General features: G+C 37.1%; 1 protein-coding gene across 1 annotated transcript; it reads left to right on the top strand.

The window, feature by feature from the left end:
* The first annotated feature begins 13724 nt into the window (after window positions 1-13724).
* BLID (BH3-like motif containing, cell death inducer) lies at window positions 13725-14690 on the top strand. Its single transcript, XM_025355838.1, is given in 3 exon segments — window positions 13725-13733; window positions 14356-14506; window positions 14509-14690. Coding segments are annotated over 3 exon segments (342 nt in total).
* Window positions 14691-15966: the final 1276 nt, after the last annotated feature.

The following is a 15966-nucleotide window of genomic DNA, read 5'->3' as shown; positions in this document are numbered from 1 at the left end:
ACTGGTCAGATATCTTGCAGACTGTCCCTCAGTTTGGGTTGGTTTGGTGTTTCCTTGTGATTAGATGGAGGTTTTTCATTTTTGGCAGGAACACCACGCAAGCAACGATGTGCCCTTTTCACTGCATCTTCTCGGGGTCGATTATGGCAAGACGTTGTCTCCCGGGTCATGTAAATTTTGATTACTTGGGTAAGGTTCTATCTCTCACATTTCTCCACTGTAAAGTTACCATTTTTCTCTTTGTAATTAAAAAGTGGAATATGATTCTTTAACACCAAAACATTCTACAATATTACTTCTCAATCAATCAGTGAGCACATTATCAGTAGCCCGTTCTGTCCTGAGCATGGCAATAAGGCATAATTTTAAAATGGTATTTATTTTATTTTATTTTTTATGCTTATGGATACATAATGGTTATACATATTTGTGGGGTGCATGCAATATTTTGGTACAAGCATGCAATGTGTATCACTGATCAGATCTGGGTAATAGGATATCCATCACCTCAAATATGTGTCATTTCTTTGTGTTGGAAACATTCCAAGTCTACTCTTCTAGTTACTTTGAAGTATATAATAAGTTATTGTTAACTATAGTCACCCTATTTTGCTATTGAGTACTGGGTCTTATTTCTTCTATCTAATTGTATTGTTGTACCAATTAATCAACCGCTCTTTATTCCTTCTCCCCACTGTCCTTCTCAGCCTCTGTTAACCATCACTGCACTCTCCACTTCCATGAGATCATGCATGGGTATTCTTTTGTTCATTGGGAAGTGATAGTCTAGTTGGTATGATAGACATGGCACATAGTAAACAACATTATACAAGAAAGAAACAGAAAATTACATGTGGCAAATTGTCTGACACAGAATATATGCTATAGGAGTGATCAGGGAAGGCTTTCTGTGGAAAGTGGAAATTTGTGCCGGACACTGAAGGGTAGATAGGATTTTTTTTTCAGTAGAACTTCATAATTCAGTTAATTCAGTGAAATATATTGAGTACCTCAGCTCCTTAAGGAATCATGCTAGAAGCCAGGGATCTATAGATAAAAAATAGAATCTCTACCTTCAAAGAGCTCCCAGTCTGGTGAGAAAGACAGGGATGCCTGTCAATGGAAAGAAAATATGATAAGTGTTGTGTAGAGATGGGAGAGGAGAGGGCTTTACAAGGTGTGAGGACCAATATTACACCTTAGAGATGAAAGGAGAAAGTCTTCTTTCATCTAGGTTATCTAGTCTAACTTTCTGCACTCCAAGAATGCCAGAAAAATTTCTGTGATGATGTCACTTAATCTATACTTGAAAACTTCCAGTCATAAGAAGTTAATTTCTCAAGACATCTTATTCCACTGCTTTATGTCTCTCATGGATAGAAAATAATATTTTTTATTGAGCCAAAGTTTACCTCCTCCAAACTTTCACCAGTGGATTTAGTTCCTATCTCCTTAGCCACAGGGAGAAAATCTACTCAGATAGTCCTTCAAAACACTGACATTGCATCCTTTCTTTATGTCACTTCTTTCAGGTCAAACATGAATAAATCTATATCTATACTATATGTATGATATCTAGATCCTTCATAATTCTTCATGCATTTGTCAATTGATACAGAAAACAGAATTGAAAATATTCTTGAGCTGTCCCATCAGTGAAGAACACCATGTAGCTAGCCCCTCCCTTCTTTTAGCCAACGTAAGTCTATTAACTAAGCCTAAGTGCGCATTGGCCATTTTGGAAGCAGAACCTTTGTCTTTGTTTATCTTTTCCTTGTAACTAATCCATACCCTCTCACCCTCATCCTGACCTTCTCTCCTGAGAATTTTTTAGAATAATAATTGTACAGGGTCTTCTCCCATCCAGTTCAGTTGGAGCTTTGAATCTAACATTCAAAATGTATTTATTTCTGTCACATTTCGTGCTCTTCATTTTGACCTCTTGTTGGAGTTCTCTTTGAACTTTGATCTTGTCATCTGGGGTAGCTTTTGTTTCCCCCCATTTTCAATATGTGCAAATTTGATAAGAATGTAATCTATTTTCATCCAAGGCTTTAATAAAATAAACAAGACAGGGGGTCAAGAACAGAGCTCTTGGGCAAACCTTGTAGGTCTGGTCATTTCACAATATAAAAAACTCCTGCCTGTACTTTCATTCAGCCCCTGGAGGGAAGAGTGGTACAGGAAGAATAGGATATGCTCACTGACAGTGACAAGCCTGACCTAACCAGAGCCCAGTGTGGCACGTTGGCCAGCAGCTTCAAATCAGGTTATACTTCGGGGAAGATGGGTCATGTTATGTCACATCCAGGAGGAGTCATTACTGTGATGATGCCAAGTCTATAATGTTTTCCTGCTTATGGAGTTTTTCTCATATTTATGGACTCATAAATATGAAATGATATAAGTTGCCAGTGAAGGGCTTAAGGCATGACAAATTAAAAGCAGAATTTAAAGCAAATTATCCTGTTACTGACATTCTAGGTGGACTGGAGAAGAAAGTAACCAGAGATGGGGAAGCTAGTCAGGAAGCTGCTGAAGTTATCTGAGAGGTAAGAAGGCTAAGAGCTTAGACAAAGACAACAGTGAAAAGTGGAGAGATAAAAGACACATGTGGCTCAGAAGAGCTGTAGAACATTATCACTAAAAATGGATTTGAGGAGGCTGCGGGAGGGGCAGATCTAAGATAACTTCCTGTACATTAAATCTGGAAGAATGATGGCACAGTGGATGGCAACAAGGAAGCTGGTGAGTGGATCCTATTTAAGGCAGGGTTAGTTTTTTTGTTTTTATGCTTGACTTAATGGTAATAAGAGTTAAACTAACTGGTAGATGAGAGCCGGTGACTGAAGAGTTACCACCTGCTATATTCAAGTAGAAAATTAAATGGCCTTGTGTGTGTCATGGCAGAACTGTAGGATCACAGGAACTGTCAGCACCGCTTGGTTTTCTAGTACATAGGTCTATTGCCAGATAATTCATTGATTGAACCAAAGACCACTTAACTTTGCAGGTCCATTTCAGATGTTGTAAATAGCAAGTATGATTGTACAATCTTGGAAATGGAGTTTGGATAAATAAGATATGTCCAAATAATAGAATGTGTCATAGGAATACAATTTTGGATATCTTATTTCACCATCAGCAAGTATTTTGTAAAAGCTATCTACTATTTAAATAGAATAGCCTTTCTACATTCTTTCCAATGGATACTCAATTTATAGTCCTTCTACCCCCCACTCCCATACACACACCAAAAATATAAGTGCAAGGAGAGAATGAGAAGATATTAACTTGAAGCCCCATTAATCAGCCTTTAGAGAAGACCCTGTTATTAAGCTCTTGATCATCATCATCACCAGACATTCGTTAAGCACCTTATTGTGTTTATGCAAAGTATAGACACATGGGCAAAACCGACATGGGCCTGCCCTCTCTGGGCACATAGATCCTTCATGCAATAATTCAACAGAAAATAATGTAAAATGACCAAATAAAAGTGCTGAAATGAGCCCCTCTTCAATTACATTAGTAGTGCCTCAGCTATCCTATTTTATTAAGGAATGAAATCCCCATATAAGTAAATTTTTATAAAAACAAGAGCTTACCTACCCGGGTATCACAACAACTTCTGCCTTTTCAGTCTCCATATAAATTTTCTGCACCTAATGCACTGGATGGCTATGGGTCACTGTTATGAACTGCTGCTGTTGAATCTTTTTCTCTCAAAAGTCTTTGTCTGCTTTTTGCCTTTCAGTCTGTATTCTGTATCGAGCTGTTGGCAGTTGCTTTCTGCTCTTCTTGTGCCTGCTCCCAGCTGCTCTCCCAATTCACTTGTAGTTTGTTACTCCAAAACATCTTCAGGCCAGGGGAAAAAGTTAGCCAAGACTGTCATAAATTGTAAATGAAATGAGTCAGTTTCCAGTTCTGAGTGGGGCTATAAAGAGAAAGTCGTCACTGTATGGTGGAGACTCTCAGATGCTAATTCGAGTGTTTAAAGTGTTTCATTTGCTCACTTCTGCATTCTAGGATGGGCTCTGGGAAGTTGAGGTTGAAGAAACACTGACCTCTGGGTAAGGAAGGGCATGTTGCCGTGTTGCTCTATTTACACTATGGTTGATTAGGTCCCAAATTAATTTAGGGATAGAAAGCAAAGTCTCATATCTGAAAAGTGGAGACTTTTCTATAATCAATGTGATAAGACAGTAAGTTAGGGCTGGGCATGGTGGCTCATGCTTATAAGCCCAGGAGTTTGAGACCATTCTGGAAAGCATAGTGAGACTTCCATTTCTACAAAAAAAAAAAAAAAAAAAAAAAATACATACACACACACACACACACACACACACATATATAAAGAATTAGCCAGGCATGGTGGCACATGCCTAAAGTCTCAGCTACTTGGGAGGCTGAGACAAGAGGATCACTTAAACCGAAGAGGTCAAGGCTACAGTGAGCTGTGTTCACACCACTGTACTTCAGCATGGGTGACAGAGTGAGACCCTGTCTCAAAAACAAAATTAGCTTAACATGACATTATGAAAATAAAGATATTCTACACCTATCTTGAGCGCCTTCTTTACAATATACACAAACACATACAATATTTTGTTAATTTCACTGCAGGCCACTTTCTTAAACCAGAGCCAAATGGTTTTCATTTCACTAACTGGGAATACTGTTGTATTCAGTGCTTCTGAAAAGTGCTGTCCCTAGTAAGTCCCAGCATGGTGCTCAGGAGAGCCAAGCACTGCAGAGGAGGCTAGGCACACCACTCTGGATAGAGACAGAAAAGGGAAAGAGTCACTTTGAAAATCACAACTTTTATTACTGAAAGATTGAGACAATCCATTATTGGCTCACTGCTTCCGGTTTTGTGTTAAGCTTCTTGATGGTTACTTGTGAGTCCTTATCAGTAGTCAGGTGGGCTTTTCATGTGTCTGGCAATACGTAGCTTTGTTTTGTGTCTTTTCTATTTTTAGGTTCTTCTAGGTATGTTCATATAGATACTCTCCTTTCTCCATGCCACATGTTATTTTAAAGAAAACATAGTAAGATTTAAAAATTATGATAACTTCTAGATTGGCTATTTTGAAATGTTATAGAAATGGTTTGATTACAACTCCATTAAAAAGTGGGCAAAGGATGAGCACAGATACTTCTCAAAAGAAGACATTTATGTGGCCAAGAAACATATGAAAAAAAGCTCAACATCACTGATCATTAGAGAAATGGAAATCAAAACCACAATGAGATACCATCTCATGCCAGTCAGAATGGCGATTATTAAAAAGTCAAGAAGCAACAGGTACTGGCGAGGCTGTGGAGAAATAGAAACGCTTTTACACTGTTGGTGGGAATGTAAATTAGTTCAACCATTGTGGAAGACAGTGTGGCGATTTCTCTAGATTCAAAGACCTAGAACCAGAAAATCATTTGACCCAGCAATCTCATTACTGGGCATACACCCAAAGAAATATAAATCATTCTATTATAGATACATGCACGCGTATGTTCATTGCAGCACTATTCACAATAGCAAAGACATGGAATGAACCCAAATGTCCATCAACGATAGACTGGAGAAAGAAAATGTGGTACATATACACATGAAATACTATGTAGCCATAAAAAGGAACAAGATTATGTCCTCTGCAGGGACATGGCCGGAACTTGAAGCCATTATTCTCAGCAAACTAACGCAGGAACAGAAAACCAAAAACCGCATGTTATCATTTATAAGTGGGAGCTGAACAATGAGAACACATGGACACACGGAGGGGAACACCACACACTGGGGCCTGTCAGGGCGGTGGGGGGCAGAGGGAGGGTGAGCATCAGGATAAATAGCTAATACATATGGGGCTTAATCTCTAGGTGATGGGTTGATAGGTGCAGCAAACCACCATGGTACATGTTTACCTCTGTAACAAATCTGCATGTTTGCACCTGTATCCCTGAACTTAAGATAAAAAATAAAATTGATTTTAAAAAGAAATGGTTGATTAAAACCACCATTCAGATTACCTTTAGTAATGTCAGCAATAAGAAAATCTGTTCTGCTTGAAAATTAGAATAGTGTTTGTATCTCCTTTTATCTGTCTTTAGTACATTTGTGCAGAGTGTCCAAGAACACAACATTTCCATTTTATACATGGTTAAACTAGAACCCAGGGAGGACCAATGGCTTAATGTCATGCTGAGATATGGATAACAACAGGCCAGAGCTGTTTAGAAGGAACCAGACTGGGAGTTTAATTAAGCAAGAGGGGTTTGGTGGCAGCAAATTAAAGTGCACCTACAGAGGAGTAATTTACAAGAGAGGAACAAGTCTAAGCAAATAGATAGAGTTCCAAATCCTAAAGGCAGGTGATAAATGTGGACATATTAAGAATCTAAGCTGAAAATCACTCTTAGGAATGGGAGATGTTATGCTGTTGCTGGTACAGGTGACTCTAGGGCTTTCGGATTGTCATAGCCAGAGAGGTCCAAAGACAAATTCTGCTCCTCAGTGATGCAAGAACACAGATACAAAGATTTGCTCATCATTGATCCTATTTAAGGGGCATGCTGAAACTGAACTTAATATTTCTAAGTTGATTGCACAATTTCTTCCATAAAATTATGAAGTGACTTGCAGTATTTGAAAAGTCTTTCTCTTATCTTAGAAAAATTGTTTCAAAAAAGATGAGAGCATTCAATTCTAAAAAGGATTCTGATAACGCCACAAAAAGAAAAAAAAAAAAACTTTTGAGAAAGCTGTTCTTCCTTCCAAGCAAATGGTTTTTAAATTACTTTTGCAAATGCTGGCATAATCAGTATAGGGAATATAGAGTTATTAGGAAAACATAGTGGGTATTTCACAACACATAGAAGCACAACATGCTTCTCTAGGAAGAGACAAAGATGATATATTTATGTAAAAATTGAATTAAAGCCAAATTTAGAAATTAATTAATCTTGTCCCCCAAATAAACACCTTAAAAATACTTTCTAGAGCAGTAACTGTCAATATCATCTTGGGATGTTGAGATGAAATTCATCTTAAATAATAAGATTGCCGTTGCAATGGTGATGGGCAAGGGGAGACATAATATTTCTGCATTGACTACTTTGTGTTTGGGGTTTTGTTTACATTCCACATTTAAACTTCCCAACAACCCCATAATTGAGGAAATGTTATTTCCATTTTACAGATGAGGAAGCCATGGTTTTCAGAAGTTAAGCAGCTTGCCCAACATCACACAATTATTCATAATGGTAGTGACAGGATCTAGCGCTGAGCTTTTATTTCCCCCAAAGACATACCTCTTTCCACTAGCATACATTGTTCCCTCCCCACCCTTAACTGAGAGGGGTTTACTATATTTGAAGGAAATTGGGCATTGAGCATAGTTTGATAAGTAACTGTTCATCAAACTGAGATACAGAATTTGCCTCATGAATAGAAATGACAGTTGATTCCGTTTATTTCATGACCAAGAAAGGGAAATTCGGCAAGACATTTTTGGCCGAATTCATAAGGCATTTCCTTGCTCTTTTTAAAAAGTTTCACGTTAGTCTCTCTAAAGCTTTTGGCTATAACAGCCTTGATTAATACAAGGTGGTTTGAGGACCCAAATATATTTGATTCTTTCTCTTCTCATTTTTTTGGTGTTGATTCGTATTGATGGACATGGATTTTTTTTAAGTCCTATGTGCCATTCTTACTCATTCATGTAAGTATATCTCTCCTTTTTCTGTCATAACATTGATGCAAATATTCCCATGTCCACATATAACTTTTTATTATCTATAATAAGAGCCACCAAACTTTATCTGTGAGGGGTCAAAGAGTAAATATTTTAGGCTTTGTGGGCCGTATGTTCTCTATTGCAACTACCCAACTTGGCTATCACAGTGAACAAAGCAATGATAGAGAAGAGTAAACAAATGACCATGACTGTGTTCCAATAAAACACAGCGCAGGCTGGGTTTGGCTCAAGGATGTAGATTGCTCATCCCTAATCTAGAATATACAAATTTGTTTACTAACATAAATTAAAAAGCAATCCAGATCCCTCTTTGGATTGTCATGAAGAGTTATTTGCTAGTGTACAGAGGAAGATGGAGAAATTACAAAGCTCACGTGAGGTCCGAGATATAATTCACATACAAAAAACTGCATTTATTTAAAGTATACAGTTGATGAGTTTTAACAGGGCTTACATCCATAAGACTACCACCAATCAAAATACAGACCATCTTCATCATCTCCGAAAGTGTCCTTGAGATCCTTTGCAGTCCATCTCTCCCTCCGGCTCTGGCCTTAGGTAAGCACTGATTTGATTTTTGTTTCCATAAATTTGTATGCATTTTCTATAGTTCTATATAAATGGAGTAAAACAGTATGTACTCTTTTGTGTCTGGTTTCTTTCATTCAGAATACCAATTTTGAGATTCGTCCATGTTGTTGCATGTGTAAGTAGTTTGTTCCTTTTTATCACTGAGTAATATTTCGTTGTAGTGTGGATATATCATGGTTTGTTTATCCATTCACCAGTTGATGGACGTTGGGTTGTTTCCAGTTTTTTGATATGCTATCAACATTTGTGTACAAGTCTTTCTGTGTACATATATTTTCATTTCTCTTTAGTAAATTCTAGGAGTTAGAATGATTGGGTCATGTGTTACATGTATATTTAATTTTGTAAGAAACTGCTAGTTGTCCAAAATTGTTTACCATTTTATGTTCCCATAAGATCATATGTGAGTTCCGGTATCTTCAACTTTCAGTTGTCAGTCTATTTTATTTTAGTCATTGTAATATGTGTGTAGTCATTTTTCATTGTGACTTTAATTTTCATTTCCCTGATGACTAATGATTTTGAGGATCTTTTTATGTATGTATTGACAATTTGTAGATCTTCTTCTGTGAAGTACTTGTCTGAATCTTTTTTTTTTTAGTATGCTATTTATCTTATTATTGAGTTTTAAGAGAGCTTTATATATACCAAATATGTCTCTCATATTGTGTGTATTACCAATATTTTCTCTCAATTCCTGTTGTGTATTTTTCTTAGTAGTGACTTTCAAAGGGCAAAAGTTTTAAATTTTCAGCATGTCCGATTTATCATTTTTTCATATAGTTATTTGTTTTTGTATCTTATCTTTGTTATCTTTGCCTATCCTCAAAGTTGTGAAGATTTTCTTCTATGTTTTTCTCTAAAGGATTTAGAGCTTTAGCTTTTACATCAGTGTTCATTATTTACTTGAGTTAATTTTTGTGTATGGTATGAGGTGAGGATCAGGATTAATTATTTTCTATATAGTCATTTAATTGTTCTAACACCATTTGTTGAAATGACTTCCCCCAACCCTGCATTGAGTTTCCTTGGCATTTTTGTCCAAAAAAAAAAAAAAATCAATTGACCATATAAATGTGGGTCTATTTTTGACTCTTTTCTGTTCCATTGATCTGCTTGTCTATTCTTTCTTCAGCACCACACTGTCTTTGTTATTGTTCCTATATAGTGAATCTTGCAATAAAGTGATATAAATCCTCTATTCTTTTTAAATTACTTTGAAAATTCTGGAAACTGTGTTTCCATGCAAATTTTAGAATTAACTTGTCCATTTCTTCAACAACAGCAAAAATACGTGCTGGAATTTTGATTGGGATTGCTTTGAATTTATGGCCCAATTTGAGAAGAATTAACATCTTAATAATACTGGAGTCTTTCAGTCTATGAGCCTGGTATATCTGTGCATTTCCTCAAGCCTTTTAAAACTTCCCCCAGCAATAGTTTGACATTTTCACTGCAAAGGTCTTATACATTTTATTAGTTTCTTAGGGCTGTTATAACAAATTACTACAATATGGGTAAACAACAGAAATATATTCCTTAGTTTAAGAAGCCAAAAGTCCAAAATCAAAGTGTAGGCTGGGTTGATTCTTTCTGGAAGCTCTGAGGGAGAATCTATTCCATACCTCTCTCCTAACTTCTGGTGTTGTCAGCAGTCCTTGACATTCCTCGGCTTGTAGACACATCACTACAATCTCTGCCTCTTGCTTCAGATGTTCACGTGACCTTCTCCTTCTGCATTTCAGTGTCTCCTTTTCTGTCTCTTATAAGAACAGTGTCATTAGGTTTAGGGCCCATCCTTATTCAAGATAAGACCTTTACCTTAATTACATGCGCAAAAACCTTTTATTCCTAAGAAAAAAAAAAGGTCACATTCTAAGGTTCCAGGTAGACATATCTTTTGGAGGACCCAATGCAACTCACTACATTCATATTTTTGAAAATTTACTCTGAGTGTTTTATGTTTTATAATGATAAGTGGATTTTTTTTAGTATTTTATTTCCCATTATTTGCTGCTAGTATTTAAAAATATAATTGACTTGTGTGTATTAATCCTGTATTTTGGTATTTAACTAAATGCAGTTATTAGCTCTAGTCATTGTTATGTAGATTCCCTTAAGATGTTCTGGTTACATGAACAATTATGCTGCTTACAAATAGAGGCAGTTTTACTTCTTTTTCTATTTATGCTTTTCTCATTTTTTTCTTTTTTTTGCTTTATTATAATGACTAAGATAGCCAGAGCAATGCTGAATAGAAGTGGTAAGAGCAGGTGTCTTTTGTTGGTTCTCAGTCTTTGGGGAAAATTATATTATAATTCACCATGAAGTATGAAGAGAACAATATTTTTTTGTAGAATGTCCTTTATCAGATTGAGAAAATTCCTCTCTGTTTCTAATATGCTGAGAGGTGGGTTTTTTATTTTAAAAATCATCGTTAGGTGTTGAATTTTATCAAGTAGTGTTTCTTCATGTATTGAAATAATGATATACTTTTTCTCATTTATTTTATTGATATTATCAAGTATGTTGATTGATTTTTGAATATCAAACCAAAATTACATTCCTGGAATAAACCCTAGTTGGTCAGGATGTATTTTTTTTTTTTTTTTTTTTGAGACAGAGTCTTGATCTGTCGCCCAGGCTGGAGTGCAGTAATGTGATCTTGGCTCACTGCAAACTCCGCTTCCCGGGTTCAAGCAATTCTACTGCCTTAGCCTCCTGAGTAGCTGGGACTACAGGCATGTGCCACCACGCCCGGCTGATTTTTGTATTTTTAGTAGAGACGGAGTTTCACCATGTTGGCCAGGCTGGTCTCGCACTCCTGAGCTCGTGATCCGCCCACCCTGGCCTCCCAAAGTGCTGAGGTTACAGGTGTGAGCCACCGCGCCCAGCCAGGATGTATTTTTTGTATGTTGTTAGATTGGATTAAAATCTTGTTAAGGATTTTCACCTCTATGCTTATGCAGAATATTGGTTTGTAATTGTTATGTATTTTTTTTTTGCCTGATTTGATTTAAAAAAAAGTTGCCAAGTATTCCCTGTTCTTCTTATTTTTTGAAGAATTTTATAAGACTAGTGTCATTTTTTACTTAAACATTTTGATTCAAATCACTAGTGATACCATTTGGAGCTAAAATTTTCTCTGTGGAAAGGTCTAGATAATGAATTGAATTGCCCTAATAAACATAGTGCTATTTAGATTTTCTGTTATATCTGTGTCAGTTTTAGTAGGTTGTATTTTTCAATGAATTCGTCCATTTTATCTAAGTTACTAACCTAGTTATTTTTGTATATCTAGCCTAGATATTTTCTCCCTGTGAAACCTTCCCTGACACTTCCAACCAAAGTGATTTCTTGTCCTTTGAGTTACTTCTTTACTCAGTATCATTTGTTCTGTCCATCTTCTGTTGAAGTTCGTTCACATGTCTCTTCCTGTACTAAATTAAGGGCCTAGGCCGGGCATGGTGGCTCACACCTGTAATCCTTGCATTTTGGGAGGCCATGGCAGGTGGATCACCTGAGATCAGGAGTTCAAGACCAGCCTGGCCAACATGGTAAAACCTCGTCTCTACTAAATATACAAAAATTAGCTGGGCATTGTGGTGGGTGCCTGTAATCCCAGCTACTCAGGAGGCTGAGGCAGGAGAATCTCTTGAACCTGGGAAGCAGAGGTTGCAGTGAGCTGAGATTGTGCCACTGCACTCCAGCCTGGGTAACAGAGCAAGACTCTGTCTCCAAAAAAAAAAAAAAAAAAAAAGGAAAAAGAAAAAAGAAAAAAAAATAAGGGCCCTGGAGTTCATTAATTGCATCTTATACATCTTTGGGTCTTTGCCACCTTGTATGGTGCCTGGCGTATAATTAGATTACCCCTTCTCCCAAATGTTTAAATAACCAAATTATTTCACTTAACATTGTGTAATGTATAGTGACCCAGCGTGTTTCTAGCTTTCTTGGTAGATTATGAGTATCTTTTACAAAAATGGCATGCATTATTTATTCCTCATATTTCTTCTATGTCTCACATTATAATAAATTTTAAAAACTGTTAGATTGAATAGATTTGCCAGAAAGTACAGAAAATTAGTATTCTATAAACTCAAAGAGAAGAGGCCAAGTAGAAATCTGGAAAGCATTCATCAATAAAGGGAGGAAAAAAACATTGTGAAGTGCTTACTATATACCAGACCTTGTGATAAATAATTTATATTCATTCCCTCATTAATCCCCCAAATAATTGGGCAAAGAAGAGATTACGGTCCCCATTTTACAAATAAAGAATCTGATGTTCATTAAGGTTAAGTACTCTGCCGAAGTTCACAGTTATTAAGCAGTGGACTTTGGTTTGAAATCTATATTGAATGATCCCATTATCCACATCCTTGGTCTCAGTTTTACTTTTATGCATTCAGTTTTCCACAAGACACTTGGTGGAATTTCCTATACTACCTATAAATTTTGTTAGAGTAGAACATTCTGTGTTCCCTCTAATTGAATGTTACAGGCCCCTCTGTAAATTTAGGAAACTTCCAAAGTGTTCCCTGGATAGTTGTTCTGCCTCTAGCATGAAATGTACAGAAGTAGCAGAGAAGATCCAAACCAGACTTTGCTGTCAAAGTAGGCTGTGTAGCTCCCTCTTGTCTTCCCCACTGGTCTACATCAGTCTTTTGTCTACAACTCTGACCTTTTTTTAAATGGTATTGGATGCTACCATTATGGTTATGGTTAACTGGGGGCATCACTGGTGCCTGAGTTCCTATTCAAATAACATAAGGGAAATCAAGAGACCAAGGCCATGATGACTCAAGCAATCTCCATGGCTTGGTGGTAAAGGAGTGAATCCTTCCTTACAGCTGATCTTGCCTCTGTATATGTCACATATTGGTCCTGATTAGAAAGATCTAATAGGCTAATTTGTGCAAGACACATTCCTTCTCATTATACCATGATACAGGCCATGTGAAACACCGGATTCAATCTTATAGCCTCTCTGCTGCTGCTAAGAAACTTCTACTTTTAGTGTCTTTTCTCTCTCAACACAAAAATAATCTGTAAGTCACCCAGATCTGGGTTGCCCATGATTACCAGGCTTTTCCCAATTAGAAATGTGACTCATGTTCCATTTTACCAATACATCTCAGGCACAGAACTAGCAAGGAAAGACAAAATTAAAGTTTTTCTGTAATTCCAGCCCATCAATTGAAACAAGATGTTTCTGAACTCTTCCCAATGTGAAGAACAAAAAGTAATAGCATTTTGTTTATTTATTTGTGTACAACACTGTGGTCAGGAACTTGTTGCTTCCCCAGGGAAATTGTTTGCAAGCATCACTGAGAAGAGGACTTAACAATTCACATTGATCATTCCCTGTGGTCTGCCATGGCGAGGGTGATACTTTCATGTTTTATAAGCACCAGACAAGAGAGCTGGATCAATTTTCTCTCTCGATATTCTAGTCTCTGTTGGAACGACTCCCTCAGGCATCAGCAGCTCTGGGTTCTTTCTAAAAAATAAAGTAAGTACTCTTAGGTCTGTTCACAGTAAGGGACAAGAAGTCCAAAACGTATCCCTGCCTTTTACGGTTCAGAAATCAACATGAGGATCTTTCCCACTTTTAGGTAGTACATACAGCTTTGCTGTGGTCTGTGTGTCAAACTTACTGAGAGGAGGACATTGTGGAGAGTTACTGTTAATTAGCAATGCTTATGCATGCAAACCTTGGTCAGATGATGTTGTGTTTGCAGAGAAGCGAGAAGAGAATTGAATAAGTACATGACCCCTTGGAAGCTGTTTTCAGTTGAGGATTTTGGTGAGTAGCCACTTGAAATCAAGGGAAATTCCATGAATAGTAGGAGCTGGGAAGAAAAAAAGAGGAGGAAGGATACCACCACTTTTTTCTTCCCATCTAACATCGTGCTTAGGCAAAGCATAGTCCATATGAGATCTGCCTTATAAAAACTTGCTGAATAAAGCTAATGGAAGTTAAATTTTGGACTTTCTTACATAATAGCTTCAAATTGTGGTGACTTTGTTGCCTATAGAGGGCCGGGAAATCCATTTCTGTGAGATCCTAGAATCTGAGTGTGTGCTCTACGCAGGATGGACAGAACGAGCCTCTGGCAGTTCCATTTATCCAGAGGCAAAAGCGTGCCTGCCACTGGAGCGCTCTTGGGTTCCAACACAGAACCTATGTTGCCTAAGGAAACAGTGCCTTCTCTTACAAGGTACAATCTTGGCTCCTCTGGCATGAAGCAGAATGTTCCTGGACATGTGCTTCAGATACCTTCCTATTTAACCAGGATACAAATTACATTGTTATGCTATTCCTCTGCTGAGGCCCTGTAAAAGGAGTGAGTTAGGACAGATACAGCAAGATACTAGGACAGATTTCCCCCATTATTCAGGCTGCACAACACAGAAGGAAACTTGATTTCAACAAGAAGACCCAATTCTTAACATGCTTTTCTACCCACTTTTACCCATACGTTTTCCAAAGTTGGTTCAAATTGTGCAGAGAAACAACAAAATTTTCAAAAAGGATAAACTGGCTAGTTACAAGTAAATGGCATTTAATTAAAACAAAGCTTACAAATTCATGAAAAAAAAAAAAAAAAGCTATGTGATTGTAAACCTTAGGGCAGCATACAGTGCCACTGTCCTTTGCAGTTTTGAGTGTATTTCATTTGTACATTGGAAATCGGTATTTGTCATATTATTAACACTTACTCTACTTAATTGTACACTCAGCATTTGGCATCAGAATAATCTGTAGTCACAGGGTTTTCATTTTCTTTCTGTATTTTTAAAGCATGTTTCTGAGTGGTGGTTCACATAAGCTTTCAATTTTAAATAACACAATCCATTTATTTCACTAGGCGTCTTTATTTGCTTAAAGTGAAGAATCAGAGATTGTCATTGTGTTGTAAATAAGTCTAACCTTTCTCTCCCTTTACAAAAAAACCAAAAACAAACAAACAAAAAAAACCTGTGGATACTAAAAAAGGGAACTGAAAGAAATAGAAATTCTAGTAATCTTTTATGAACTCTGTTATTAGAGTAAGTAGAACTCAATCCGTGGGGGAAAAAGGAAAAGGAAATGGAAAAGGTGTTTTAGAGCTTTTACTTTAAGCCACTCCAGTGTCCCCTTCTCTGCTTTCTTTCCACTACCCTGACCCATACCTACCCACAGTGAGAACTGAGCCCGCAGGGCAGCTCAGAAGCTGGGAGGAGAGAAAGAGTGAGGATCTGAATTATTTTTCCTCAGTGATCTTAAAAGCTCCAGGCAGAAAAGATCCTGCCTGTAGAACCTCCCTTTTGCATTTCTCAATTGCATGGGAGAAACTCCTAAATTGCATCAGTGATCCTGAAGCTATGAAAGTAAAGAATTTTCTGTAGAAGAAAAGAAAAAAGAAAAGAAAAAGGGAAAGAAAAGGCAAAAACTGAATCATGCCTGGCATCTTTTGAGGAAGAAAAAACTGACACAAAACAAACTTTCTTTATATTCTGGTGTGTTGGAAAACAGTGGAAGGACTGTTTGCCAAAATGTCTCAGTGGTTCTCAAAGATGGCTGGTCAAATCATAAGAGAATCCGCTTAGGTTCGTGTAGTTCTGAGTCCAGCAT

Source organism: Theropithecus gelada, chromosome 14, assembly GCF_003255815.1.
Source record: "Theropithecus gelada isolate Dixy chromosome 14, Tgel_1.0, whole genome shotgun sequence".
Classification (NCBI taxonomy): Eukaryota; Metazoa; Chordata; class Mammalia; order Primates; family Cercopithecidae; genus Theropithecus; species Theropithecus gelada.
Note: the sequence above shows the minus strand (reverse complement) of the source record. Positions and strands in the feature narration are given on the sequence as shown.